The 15,033-nt window shown below is 41.9% G+C and overlaps 1 protein-coding gene across 1 annotated transcript in view; it reads right to left on the bottom strand.

The window, feature by feature from the left end:
• The window catches only part of LOC123513449 (Y+L amino acid transporter 2-like), a 40,449-nt gene that overhangs the window by 7,504 nt on the left and 17,912 nt on the right, over positions 1-15,033 (bottom strand). The window contains exons 3-8 of the mRNA XM_045270608.1: positions 12,243-12,544; positions 9,824-10,042; positions 5,577-5,802; positions 4,299-4,343; positions 2,499-2,622; positions 1,944-2,144 (exon numbers count right to left, since the gene is read on the bottom strand). Of these exons, the coding sequence (XP_045126543.1) occupies positions 1,944-2,144; positions 2,499-2,622; positions 4,299-4,343; positions 5,577-5,802; positions 9,824-10,042; positions 12,243-12,544 (1,117 nt within the window). The remainder of the gene's footprint in view (positions 1-1,943; positions 2,145-2,498; positions 2,623-4,298; positions 4,344-5,576; positions 5,803-9,823; positions 10,043-12,242; positions 12,545-15,033) is intronic.

Raw genomic sequence — 15,033 nt, 5'->3', positions numbered from 1 at the left:
TGAATATTGGTACAGTGAAGAGGGAACTAGAAGATGGATAAATAGCGTGGAATGGGAGGAATGAAGGAGGAAGGGGTAAGATTGAAGTGTTATGAGAAATGACAAGAAGAGAGATGGATAGTTTGAAGAGATAGAGAAAGAAGGATGAGGAAATAAATCGATAGGGCTCAGGGAGGAGAAGGAAGCACTAAATATGGATCAGGTTGAAAGGGTGAGAAGGAAGGACAGAGGGAAGAGAGACGAGAGAAATGGATTAAATTCAAGAGAGAGAGAGAGAGAGAGAGAGAGAGAGAGAGAGAGAGAGAGAGAGAGAGAGAGATATTAACCCCTTCAGTACTGAGACACATTTTTATTTGAGTTTTGGGTTTGATTACACTATTTTATTAACATTAGGAAAGATCTGTGGAGGTCAGAAGATTAATGGCCAGAATCTTCACTATTCTAATTCCTACAAGAGTTTCTGAAGGTGTATAAAATCACCAGATAGTAAGCAGAATGAAAATGAAAACGCGTCATAGCACTGAAAGGGTTAAAGGAAAAAAGAAGGATGGAAAAAGGAAAGGAAAGAGAAGGGAATGAATGACACAAAAAAAAAAAAAAAAATAAAACATCGATTTAGGAAGAGATGGAGGAAAAGAAAAATAGATCTAGGAAAATATGAAGGAAAGGAGAGGACGAATGAGAAGAGGATGAGAGTTGAATGACGAGGAAGGAAGAGTAAGACACAAAGATAGATGAGATAAAGTAAGGAACAGTAACGGAAGAATAAGAAGTTGCACGAAAGGATGATTTGTTGGAGAAAGAGAAGGAAAGGAAAAGAAATGTAATAATGATGAATCGAGTGGTGACTGAATGGAGATGAAAGAGAAAGATGATGAAAGAGAAAGAGAAAGATGATTGAACAAGTGAGAGGAAGTGAGAGCTCCAAGGACTGATAAAAATGCAGCGAAAGATTAGGGAAAGTGTTGAAAGAGGGAAGAGGTGAAGTAATAGAGGAGGTGGAGTGTGTGAAGAGAGAGAGAGAGAGAGAGAGAGAGAGAGAGAGAGAGAGAGAGAGAGAGAGAGAGAGAGAGAGGACAATGCATGATAGACACCTTAGGAAAATTTGACCTGTTAATATTACGTTGTTACATTACTAAGTTTGTTTGGGTTGCAATATATTAGTTCAGGTGAAGTTAGGTTAGGTTAGTTGAGGTTAAGTTGGGTTAGGTTACAATGTATCTGTTCAGGTTTAGTTAGGTTAGGTAAAGTTAGTTAGGTTAGGTTAAGTTAAGTTAGGTTGCAATATAACAATACAGGCTTCCTTATGTTAGGTAAAGTTAAGTTAGGGAAGAAGTTTAGATGACGCTAGGTTAGGTTTAATTTATGTAAAGTTTAGTCTAGTTAGAATTGGGTCAGCTCAGATTAGTCAGTGAACATTTTTTTTTCTTATTTCCTTCTTAACACCCACTCAAAAAATGACGTTCCTATTCATTTACCAATACCTTTATTTATCTATATATACCTCACTTTTTTCCCAATTCTTTTTTATTTTTTTATTCTGGTTTCGCGTGCACTCATCCATCTTCCTGTCCGTCTGTGTGTCTGCCTCCTCCCTTCCTAACCAAGTCATGCGCTGCCTCAGAGGAATAATATTTTTGCATAGACGTTCAGACTTCGGCCCTTCCTGTGTAGTATGCATGAGAGTACATCCATCTTGTTTGGCTACCTGCATATCCACCTGTATCTCTCTCTCTCTCTCTCTCTCTCTCTCTCTCTCTCTCTCTCTCTCTCTCTCTCTCTCTCTCTCTCTCTCTCTCTCTCTCTCTCTCTCTCTCTCTCTCTCTCTCTCTCTCTCTCTCTTCCCTTCACTAACACTGATAAGGATACACATGTCCCTTTCTCTCCCCTTAACTAACACGGATATGGATACACACATGCCCCTTCCTCTCCCCTTCACTCACGCTCAGGATAACAGCCGGTACAGGGGTGAAGTGCTTGATGCTGACAAGACCGAAAGCGAAGGGGAAGTGACCTCTACGTCCTCCCACGAACGTCAGGCGGCTTTGCGCGAAGACAGAAGCGTGGGTGCTGCCGAAGGTGGACAGCATAACGAACAAAGGCATGCTCCAGGCGAGGATACCCAGCACGCGTGTCCCGAAGGTCTGCAAGGGCCGGAGAGGAGGTGAATGTGTGAGTGAGTGAGTGAGTGAGTGGGTGAGTGGGTGAGTGAGTGAAGGGTTGGTGGTGGTGGTGGTGGTGGTGGTGGTGGTGGTGGTGGTGGTTGTAACATGGTATTGATTTTTTTAATGGTTTTGTAATCGTGTGTGTGTGTGTGTGTGTGTGTGTGTGTGTGTGTGTGTGTGTGTGTGTGTGTGTGTGTGTGTGTGTGTACACAGACACACACACACACACACACAGTGACACACACACACACACACACACACACACACACACACACACACACACACACACACACACACACACACACACACACACACACACACACACACACACACCATGGCCACAGCTTCAGAAGACAGCATCTCTGCGGGCGTGAGCACTGCGAAGTAAGCCACGTTGGTCAGCGTGTACATCAGAGTCACCAGGGTCGTGGACACAATGATGGCCAAGGGAAGGTTCCTGTGGGAAACAGTGGCCGTGTACAGAGGTGGCCAAGTGGAGTAGCTTCCTTATTCTCTATACATTGTGCTTTGCGTTAACCTCTTAAGTACCACGGTGCATTTCCATATTCATTCTACTTACTATTTGGTGATTTTATTCATCTTCAGAGACTTATGTGGGGGATTGAATTAGTGAAGACTGAGGACCATTACTCTTCTGACCTCCATAGACCTTTTCTAATGTCAATGAAATCGTACACAAATTTCAAGGTAAAAATTTGTCCCAGTATTGAAAAGAGTTAAGACTATAAGAGAAGCTACAAGAAATCATCAAGTCTACATGTACGAAAATTGTCTTCCTTTTCCCACCTATCACTAGGGAATTTGCATAAAGCCATCAGATCTACACGTGGCAGTCTCTGTATGAAAGAAACCCTCTCTATTTCCATCTGTCACTCTCATCCATAAATTTGTCTATTCCAGCACCGCCCTGCACTTCCTCCAATCCTTGTGTTATGAGGGTTTTATTTTTGGAGTAAGAATTGTTTGATCGGGTAGAAATGTGTGTTTTATTTAGCTTTTATTAGATATTTGTATAGTTATTAGGTTTTCTGTTAGTGTGAGTAAAATAGTATCTAGGTTAAACAAATGGAAAGCGTAAATATGTGTGTGTGTGTGTGTGTGTGTGTGTGTGTGTGTGTGTGTGTGTGTGTGTGTGTGTGTGTGTGTGTGTGTGTGTGTGTGTGTGTGTGTAGCAAGTTATTGTTTAGTTATTAGGTTTTACAAGTCCGTCAGCAAATCAGTAGGTTTACACAGGCATGAAACGTAAAACAATGGAAGTAAACACAGCAGGTTACTTTGTTGCTAACCATGAATTCTGTTTAACTTGCCATCACTGCGTCAGGAAAGAATAGACACAGTGATGCAGGGACACACTTTTACTTCTGCCTCTAACCTTCGTCATTAGCGAATCGTAATGCAAACACACACACACACACACACACACACACAACACACACACACACACACACACACACACACACACACACACACACACACACACACACACACACACACACACACACACACACACACACACACACACACACACACACACACACACACACACACACACACACACACACACACACACACACACTCAATTCTTCCCTCTGTTACTGATAAAAGAATAACAAAAAAATGCTCGTTTATATATATTTTTTTTCAGATATACGCTACGTTATTTGTTCTGGAATATGTGCCAGTGAAAAGAAAAATGAGGAAAAGAAAAAAAAATACTCGTAATCCTCTGTGGTATTTTCAAATGTAGGAACTAAAACTCGGTCAGAGGTTTAATAAAAATGCAGTCAGTCCATTGTGAAGAAGTAAACTCCAGTGAAAGAAAGCACTAGTAAAGAGAAGGGAAGAAAGAAATCCCTCGTCTCAGGACATCTAAAACCCCACAATTCACAGGATCTGAAGCCCCATACATCAAGCATCTCGTGAGGGGAACGATGCCAAATTACACACAAGGCACTGGAATTGTATTATCCTTTTTTTGAGGCTACACGAGACTCATACTTGTCTGCTTGTTTGTTTGCCATGTCTTGGTCATCGCGTGAGGGGAAAATCTGCGTGTGCGTGTGTGCGTGTAAGTGTCAGTGTGTGTGTTTAGTGATCAGCTGGTTCTCTCACCTGTTTGGATTCTTGATTTCCTCCGTCACCAGGTTAAGGAAGTCCCTGAAACGAGGTCGATTTACTGTTACTGGTTATTGGAGGTGAGGATTTTACGAGGGGAGTTTGCCAGGAGTGCGTTGTAATAAGCATTATGTCAAAACCCATTGCCCTTACTACACACTATACTGCTGTCATTATTACCACCATTACTGCCCCTTTCTGCTTCCCTTCTGCTCCCCTACCTTTCCTAACCATCCCTTCCTTTATTCTAGGTCTACTTTTTCTTCCTTCCTGATTGTCCTCCTCCTCCTCCTCCTCCTCCTCCTCCTCCTCCTCCTCCTCCTCCTCCTCCTCCTCCTCCTCCTCCTCCTCCTCCTCCTAACACACCTGTCCACTGCCATAAGTTCAGCTACCACCCACCATTACCTCGCCATAGCACCAGCATTACCAAATATCACTGGAATCTGTCACTGTCTGTACCTGCAGCTACTTCCATTATTGTCAACACTGTCCTCTCTCTCTCTCTCTCTCTCTCTCTCTCTCTCTCTCTCTCTCTCTCTCTCTCTCTCTCTCTCTCTCTCTCTCTCTCTCTCTCTCTCTCTCTCTCTCTCTCTCTCTCTCTCTCTCTCTCTCTCTCTCTCTCTCTCTCTCTCTCACCTATTATAATTTAGGTAGACACCACCTTCACCGCCCCCTCTTTCTCTCTTCCTTCTCCTCCTCCTCTCCTACTCCTCCTTATCCTCCTCCTCCTCCTCCTCCTCCTTCTTATCCTCCTCCTCCTCCTTATCCTCCTCCTCCTCCTCTTCCTCTTCTTACTCTTCCTCCTGAACTAAATTTGTACTGGCGTAACTCCTGTTTCAACATTATCATTCCTCCTCCTCCTCCTCCTCCTCCTCTTATTCTTCCCTTTCGTGCCTCTCGCCTTTTCACGCTACTTCCACCTACCACCACCACCACCACCACCACCACCACCACCACCACCACCACCACCACCACCACCACCACCACCTTTACATTTCCTCTGTCACACACTTCCATTACTTTTACCCTTTACAGCATAAGTCTTTTCCCACCACCACCACCACCACCACCACCACCACCACCACCACCATCACCACCATCATCATTACCTTTATTGCCACCACCCATTCTTCCCCTATACCCCGTAACACTATCGCAATTACCCCTTTAACCATTTCCCCTTTAAACCCTATACCTACCACCACCACCACCACCACCACCACCACCACCACCACCACCACCACCACCACCACCACCACCACCACCGCCACGTACCATCCAGTGTAGGAGAAGAGACTCTGGTAGAAGGCTGTAGCTAAAGATGCCAATTCTGTTCTCGTGCCATCCCAAGGGGACTTGTAGTTCTCAACGTGGCCCTCGCTCAGTTGCCAGATCCCTGCTAGTATGATGACCAGCAGCGCCCCGATCTTGGTGACAGTAAAGACATTCTGCATCTTGGTGACCCACTTCACGTTGACGCAGTTCACCCACATCAAGAAACCTGCGTGTTAGAGATTGGTGCGTTTGGTGAGAGATGTGTTTGGCGAGAGGTAAAGCGAAGGGATGGGAAGAGGGATGGAGGTTTACTTCTTCAGTACTGGGATGCATTTTTTACCTTGAGTTTTGGGTATCATTAGACGATTTTATTGACATTAGAAAGGGTCTATGGAGGTCAGGAGATTAATGGCCACAGTCTTCGCTATTCTAATCCCCCACATGAGTTTCTAAAGATGTATAAAATGGCCAAATTATAAGCAGAATTAATATGGAAACACGTCATGGTAATAAAGGGGAAACAACGAGACAGTAGATGAATATAAAAATAGGTAAAAATACATACACACGTACACATACACATTTAAACAATGAGGTACAGAAACATAAGGAGACAAAACACATACATACATACACATATACACATACTTGCAAACAGGAATACAATAAAAAAAGGAAAACATAAGTATACTCTCACACAAGTATAAACATACAGACAGACACGTACAAACAAGTAAACTTTAACATACAGGAAAGCAAAATAAACAACTTGATATATTGATTTATGTAAGTGTCATGCGGCGCCGCAGGAACTGTTACCTTTGCCGCAGAGAAAGTGCCGCCAGACAGTATCAGACTTATGACCTTTAGAGAGAGAGAGAGAGAGAGAGAGACAGACAGACAGACAGACAGACAGACAGACAGACAGACAGACAGACAGACAGACAGACAGACAGAAACACAGACAGACAATGACACAGACAGACAATGACACAGACAGACAGAAACAGGCAGAGAGAAAGACAGACAGACAGAGACCGACACAGACAGACAGAGAGAGAGAGAGACAGACAGACAGAGAGAGAGAGAGAGACACAGAAAGAGAGACAGACAGAGAGGCAGAGACACAGAGAGAGACAGACAGAAAGACTGAGACACAGAGATATAGACATACAGAAATACTGAGAGAGAGAGAGAGAGAGAGAGAGAGAGAGAGAGAGAGAGAGAGAGAGAGAGAGAGAGAGAGAGAGAGAGAGAAGGGTATTTTCATATTTTTAGAATTGAAATGAATGCATGTTTATTTTGTTTTCATACAGAGAGGCGGAGGAAAAAATAAACTTAATTAAAGTTGGTCTTTTCAAATTTTCGGGGGATTGGAATCTCTATTTGGGTGGCGAATTTTCTTTTCAGTGTCTGTGAATTCTCTCTCTCCCTGTCTTTCTCTGTCTCTCTGTCTGTCTCTCTGTCTCTCTGTCTGTCTCTCTGTCTCTCTGTCTCTCTCTCTCTCTCTCTCTCTCTCTCTCTCTCTCTCTCTCTCTCTCTCTCTCTCTCTCTCTCTCTCTCTAGTACCCTGAAGGAATAAAGAACAGCGTATACAGAAGAATCGCCTTCATGTAACCTTCACATATGTATTTCCAAGCACCGCCCTCCTTTTCCAATCTCGCAAGCAATAACATATGGATTCACATTACAGCGCGTGAAGACAAACTGAACATTTACACATTCCCTTCCTTACGTGACGGTAACATTCGCATCTTCTCCGTCACACTTTCTTTGCATTTATCTTTTTAAAACGCTGGGAAAAGAGAAGAATTTAGGCGCTTGTGAATAAATCTGCGGACCGTATTATCTGTGGATTTATATTGTTAGATACATTTAGGGTATTGCAGTGCGTGTAATTTTAAGGCAGGACCATTAGAGCTGAGCCGGCGGCCATTCAGAGAGACGCAGGTGTGCACTGCTACGGCGGGCACACCTGAGTTAGAGGCCGCCGCGCCGGAACATGTGAAAATACTAGTGCTGGATAAAAGAAGATCAAAATAGATGCAGGTGTGTGTGTGTGTGTGTGTGTGTGTGTGTGTGTGTGTGTGTGTGTGTGTGTGTGTGTGTGTGTGTGTGTGTGTGTGTCTGTCTGTCTGTCTGTCTGTCTGTCTGTCTGTCTTTCGTGTGTGTGTGTGTGTGTGTGTGTGTGTGTGTGTGTGTGTGTGTGTGTGTGTGTCTATGTCAGTGTGTGTTTGTGTTATTTCTTAATATTTTATATTTTATATATTTTTGTAAATTTTTTTGTATGTATTTGATTTTTAAGTGCGTCCGGATGAGTAAGATTTATTTATTTAATTTTTACATTTCATTTAGCATTTCTTTTTCTTTCTTTTCACTTATTTGTCATTAATTTTTTTCTGTATTTGCATTTCATTACTTGAAGCGAAGTTTTCTATTAACATTATCTTTTCTATTATTTTTGCACCGAAAGAGAGAAATGTATGTTTTGCAATTGATATTTCACTCAATTCTTGGTGGCTGTGTTTTAATTCTGAATATCGAGTTGAATATAATTGAAGTGTATAATTTATTCTATTTATTTCATTTTCACCCCCCGCGGATTTGATTCTGATGCGGGATATTCAAGTCATTCTTTTCCCTTTTTATTTTCACTTTATTGTCCATTTTAATTCCATCCCGTAGGCTTAAAGGTATTTGTGTATATTTCCCATTCATAACTCTTTATTATCGGCGTCTTTTTTGTTTTCATATAAATAAAAACAACACATAGGTAGAGAGAGAGAGAGAGAGAGAGAGAGAGAGAGAGAGAGAGAGAGAGAGAGAGAGAGAGAGAATCAGACAGGTAAATAATCTTCCCATCATAGCTCTGTCTTTCCCAGCAACACCGCAGCTTTCAATGACACAAACCCACAAAAAAAACCTAATTTCTTCATCCACTACATTCATCACTTCACTCATGAATTACTGCACCAAACAATTGCGATATAAAAGATTAAATAACACGAAAACATACACCGTCACTCAGCGGAGGATAACAAACACCAGGTGGCCATTAAATGCACAAAGAGCCACTGCCAAAAACGGAGAAAAAAAAAAAAAATCGCTCGCTTCCCGAAATAACAAATAGAAAAAAACACGTGAATCCGTAACAAGACAAACATCCAACAACCTGAAAATGTTTGTCTCATTGAAGGCTGATTGGATGTACTAGTCTTTTTGATACCCCCTGTAGTGTTTGTGTAGGACCCCACCCACCCACCCACCCACGCTCAGAGACAGACACAGAGACACGAGAGAGAGAGAGAGAGAGAGAGAGGACGAGAAAAACAGACATGAGAGGCCAAATTTGTCACGCTCTTTTCATCAATCAATTATTTTCTGGGATGTTTATTGTTCCGGAAAATATGAAATGACACTCAAGGTCGATGAATTAGTGAGAGGTTATTGTTTGTCTGATTCTGCCCTGCATTTGTGTAGTGCATGTGTTGTCTAATATTTATTTTATTTGATGTTACCATTAATCCCTTCAGTACCATGACGCGTTTCTATATTCATTCTGCTTACTATTTGGTGATTTTATATATCGCTTCGAAAACTTATATGGCGATTAAAGTGGTGAAACCTATGGTCATTAGTCTTCTGACCGCCAAAGGCCTTTCTTAATGTAAATAAAATGGTCTTATCGTACACAAATCTGAAGGTAAAATTATCCTAGTATTGAAAAGGGTTAATGTTATTGTTGATGTTATTGTTAAAAGTGGTGTTCGTGTTTTTATTAAGGTTGTTTTCTTTGTTATTGTTGTTATGTGTATTTAGTCTTTTCTCAGTAAGTAAAGGAGTAAAAGCAAGGTGGGCTCCTGAAAACAAGACTTCAGGTTAAAGAGAAAAGACACACAAAATAAGAAAACTTCGTAACTTTAAACCAGCTTTTCTCTTCTCTTCTTCTTGACTCCAAAAACTCCTGTGCAGCGCGCGCGCACACACACACACACACACACACACACACACACACACACACACACACACACACACACACACACACACACACACACACACACACACACACACACACACACACACACACACACACACACACACACACACACACACACACACACACACACACACACACACACACACACACACACACACACACACGTCTATCTTTTGTCTTCTTGTTTCTCTCTTTCCCCTCATTCACTCACAAACCTAAGCAGATCATGTCTATTATTTTCCTCACTCACAGATTAGTGCCGCCGCCAGGAACCGCGCAGCCAAGGCAGGAACCTCACAATCCGGAAGGACCAGCTGCAGAAAGTAGTGACCAAAGGTAATAGCGATGACAGCTGTGCCGGCAGAGCTCCTGGTGAGAGTCGTGACCCACATGTACAGAAAGGCAAGGACGGGACCGAATGCAATGTGTAGATAGCTGTACATGCCCCCGCTCTCAGGAATCATTGTACCTGTAGATGAATGACCAGGTAAGATAATTGTCTTATAGTGATAGAAATTAGATACGATGGTTAGATTCTTTGTTTAGCTCAACTTTACATGTCTTTAATCTCAGCAATCGTACCTGGCGGAAGGGAATATTGTGAGCAGTGAGGAGGGTTGTAATATTTGCAATAAGTGTTTGAACATTGGATATAACTTAGATACGAAGGTAAATTCAGTGTGTAGAGATTTTTATATGTCTCCATTCTCACCAATCATACCTGGGGAAGGAAAATTATAAACAGGTGAAAGGAGTGCTTGTAATATTTGTAAGATGTGTTTGTAAGTGATGTGCTAGACAGATGAATAAAACTTAGGTACGTGGGTAAATTCAGTGTGTAGATAGCTTTACATTTCTCCAATCTTGGCAATCGTGGTATCTGGGGAAAAAATACTATAAACAGGTGAAAGGAAGGGTTGTAGTACTTGTAAGGTGTGTTTGTAAGGTGCTGTGTTGGATAGAATTTAAATACGGGGATAAATTCAGTGTGTAGATAGCTTTACATATGTCCATTTTCAGCAATCGTAGTACCTGGAGAAGGAAGATTATAAACAAGTGAAAGGAAGAGTTGTAGTATTTGTAAGGTGTCTTTGTAAGGTGGATGAAGCTTAAATAGGATGACAATGTAGGTAGTTATACTGTACATGTGTCTACTCATAGGAACTTCAGTATCTGTGGAGGGATGGTTTGCAAGTTAAGACATGTGAAGGGAGGGATGTGTTTCCATGGTGTTGTGCATGACAGGTGTGTGAAGGGAAAGCGATTGTTGCATGTTAGGATGAGGACAACGAGATGATGGTGTGTTTAAAGAAAATGGAAATGGTGATTGTGTGTTCAAAGATTTATGCTGGAAGAATTGAATGAAAGGCGATTAGGTTAGGAATTATGGGAAAAAAATGTGATTATATGAAGAAAATTGAAAAAAAAAATGGTTTGTAATTATCTTAGGAAATGAAAAAAAATGGTATATGTTAGGAAGTTGAAAAAAAATGGCAAGTAATTATGTTAGGAAATAGAACAAAAATGGTATGTGATTATATGTTAGGAAATATGGAAAAAATGTGATTATATGTTAGAAAATTGAAAAAAAAAATATGGTATGTGATGAAAAAAAATGGTATATGTTAGGAAATTGAACAAAAATGGTAAGTGATTATATGTTAGGAAAATGAAAAGATGAAAAAAAAATGTGAAATGAAACGAAAAGATAAGCACGTGTCATGAAACATAAATCAATAACATTATTTCTTAGAACACATGAAATAAATGAAATAATTACAGTATATCGAAAAAACAAACAAACAAAAGGAAGACAACCATGAAGAAAAAAACACACAGTAGTAATAATCTTGAAGAACGAAAACCAAGAAAAACAAAACAAGATAACTGATAAAAAAAAAAAATCTTTAATCCCACTGGTGCAAAAAAACATTCTTGGCTTTTATGTATCACGAAGGGAGGGGAAATGTAAAGAAAACGGGTCTGGGAAGGGGAAGAAAGGAAAGGTTAGCCAGGTGAGTGTCGAGAGGTGTGGAGTGGCGGTGATAGGGGAGGGTGTTGTATCGTTTCCAGGAAGAGGAGGAGGAGGAGGAGAAGGGCTGAGAAAAGGCACTTGGGTCTGGATGGAAGGGGAGTGTTCATGAGAAACTGTAGTAGAGAGTTATGGAAAGTGAGAGTGCGATGATGGTGGTGGTGGTGGTGGTGGTGGTGGTGGTGGTGGTGTTAGTGTTGGTAAGAAGATTATATGGTGTTTCTGGGAAGGCTTGGGGCTCATATGGTGGTGGATATAGGGAGGAAATTGTGAGGGAGTGAGAGATTGGATGAGGCACGGGGAACAGAGAGAGAGAGAGAGAGAGAGAGAGAGAGAGAGAGAGAGAGAGAGAGAGAGAGTGTGTGTGTGTGTGGGTGTGTGAGTGAGTGAATGAGTGAATGTGTGTGTGTGTGTGTGTGTGTGTCACTAACGTATCACTGAATTTACTGAGGAGCTTAACAAAATAAAAACTGAACAAAATAAATAACATTTCAACAAAACCACAAATAAATATATAACTACCACACAGTGCTAGTAAATTCAACTCATAGAAAACGGAAATGAGGCTTTAAATCCTGAACGGGAAGGGGAAACTAAAATAAAATAAATAAAAAGACCATTTCCTCCACTCCCTTACCCAGCTCGATGAAGGAAAGGGCTCCCAGCATGGAAAGGACCCCGGAGGCCGACCACACCGCCAGGGACGCACCTATGGATCCGCTGTACTGGAGAACGCCCTTGGGAGACACGAAGATACCTGAGCCAATCACACACCCTATGATGACTCCCACGCCCTCAATGAAACCCAACTCCTTCTTGAGTCTAAAGGAGGTTTCAGAGGAGGAGTCTTCAAGGTAGGTGTTCTTCTCCAGTGCCTTTAGATTATTTTGTTCTCCTCTCCTCCTCCTCCTCCTCCTCCTCCTGCATTTTCTGTTGGTTTAGAGTTGTAACTTTCAAGTTTTGGCTTCTCCTGGGAATGTACCGCCCTGTCCACGTCCCAAGAACCAGATCTCCTTGCCATCTTGAAGGGCGTTTACTGCCTGGAGGAGTTGCTGAAGGAAGGAAAGGAAAGATTAGGTTATTTATAGATTATTTTTTCGTTTGAGTTTGATGTGGTTTATTGTTTTATCATCTTTGTGTGTGTGTGTGTGTGTGTGTGTGTGTGTGTGTGTGTGTGTGTGTGTGTGTGTGTGTGTGTGTTTGTTCTCATTTAGGTCATGATTGTTTTGTAATCTCGGTGACATTTTTTTTTTTTGCTTTTTTCTTAATGTTCGTTGTATTAATGTTTGTTTGTTTCGCTTATCATTGCTTTCTTTTATGTCTGGCGTTGTTGGCGGGAGATTATCGTTTGTTTGTTTGTGTTTCGCTTGTTTACCATCACGACTCGACCAAACATCGTAGTGGTCTCGTATTTCAAGATTAATGAGGGAAATTACTGCTCTTGTCTGGTTCTCATAATTACCCTTTATTTGTTTCCTGTCTTCCCTCTTCCCTCTCCCTTACCCATCCATATGTAGGCCGCCATAAAAGTTTAGGCCTATTGAACTCTAGCAATCTTCCTTTTGTTCTTTTATCTCCCTTTCCTTTGTTTCTTTCTTCCATCCTGCTTTTTTTCCCTTCTTTCCTTCCTTTAGTTCCGTTCTCCCTCTTCAATCGATCATTTTTCGTAGTTTTCCGTTTTACTGTAGCCATCTTCCTCCTCTCACCTTTACCTTACTCTCCTCCTCCTCCTCCTCCTCCTCTTCACCCGTTTATCGCTCCCTAACATCCCTCCCGCCCTTTCGCTTTTTTTTTTCTCTCCCATCAGGCGACAAGAATCAAATGTCGTCTCCGTGTCTGAATTCTTGTTTCACTGCCTTCCCTCTCACAAGACCCCCCCATCTCTCTCTCTCTCTCTCTCTCTCTCTCTCTCTCTCTCTCTCTCTCTCTCTCTCTCTCTCTCTCTCTCTCTCTCTCTCTCTCTCTGTTCACTCCCCTCTCCATCTCTTCACTTCCCCTCCCCTCCCCTCCTCTCCCATCAATATATCTCCCCTCGTTTCTTTCTCCTCTCTCTCTCTCTGTTTCTCTCTTTCTCTCTCTCTTCACCGCTTTACTGTCTCCTCTCTCTCCATCTCCTCTTGATTACTATTGTTTCCTCTTCTCCCCCCTGGTATTGCCTCCTGTTACCTCTCCTCTTTCTCTCTTTTTTTTCATTGTCTTTGTGTCTCCCTCACCTCCCTCTCCATTCCCTTCTTCACAGCAGCCATCTTTTCTTTTCCCTCCTCCTTCTCTTTCCATCGTCCTATTTCTCTCTTCTCAGGCCAGTGCAAAGCTGTTCTATGTATCCTCCTTCAGGAAAGAAACTGTGCATGCAGAGAGAGAGAGAGAGAGAAAGAAATAGAGTATGAAGAGAAATAGACTGTGTTGATTGGTAGTGTCTGCTCAAATTTTAATGTGTCTCTCACGGTAACTGGGCACCATTCTCATTCTATCGCCGACACTGTGCTGAATACGCCGCTTCTCCTCCGATCAGAGAGAGAAATAAATACAGAATGGAGAGAAATAGACTGTGGTGATGGGTAATGTCTGTTCAGATTTTAATGTCTCTTTCACCGTGACTAAACATTAATTTAATTCTGTTGCTAACACTGTGTTGAATACGCCGCTTCTCCTCCGATCATTGAGGTTAACCCCTTGAGTACCATGACGCGCTTTCCTATTCATTCTGGATAACATTTGGTGATTTTATACAGCATCAGAAACCCGTGTTGGGATTAAAATAGTGAGGACTGTGGCCATTAATCTTCTGACCTCCATAGATCCTTCCTAGTGTCAATAAAATGGTCTAATTATATCCAAAACTCAAGGTAGAAATGCGTTCCAGTACTGAAGGGATTAAGCAGCGCTAGGATGGACGACTGCCTTGGAACACTGGAGGTTGCTGGTATTACAGTAACTCCCCAACTTACAAGCATAAGGGGCAGATAGGGAGTGACGGTTCCAACCCCCATTCACTTTTACACGTCAAATCCAATTAAATGTCAGTTGATACACGTGTACTTCCCGCAAAGGCCCTCCATGTACTGTACTTGAGGACATAAAACAAGCAATGGTACAGTAACTCCCCACCTTACGAACATAACTGGAACGGAAAGGCTGTTCGTAAGTCTATTTTCTTCGTAAATCCAAAGTCGACTCCCCATTGTTTCTTTGCTTCACGTGTTAAAGCCTTGTTCACAATGAAGGGGAAGAATCATCAACATAAGTCAGGCGTGTCAGTAGAGGAGGAGGCTGGTACTGATGTAACGTATTAAAGAGGTTAGTAATGAATTGATGGTATGCCAAACAGTAATGAATTGGCAAGGAGGAGTTTGGCAAAGATTCAGCCAGTTTGCATCTCAGTATGTCATGAGACTCTTAATAGGCAAAACTTAGCTGCTGTATGTCTT

The sequence above is a fragment of the Portunus trituberculatus genome, chromosome 36 (genome assembly GCF_017591435.1).
Source record: "Portunus trituberculatus isolate SZX2019 chromosome 36, ASM1759143v1, whole genome shotgun sequence".
Taxonomy (NCBI): Eukaryota; Metazoa; Arthropoda; class Malacostraca; order Decapoda; family Portunidae; genus Portunus; species Portunus trituberculatus.
Note: the sequence above shows the minus strand (reverse complement) of the source record. Positions and strands in the feature narration are given on the sequence as shown.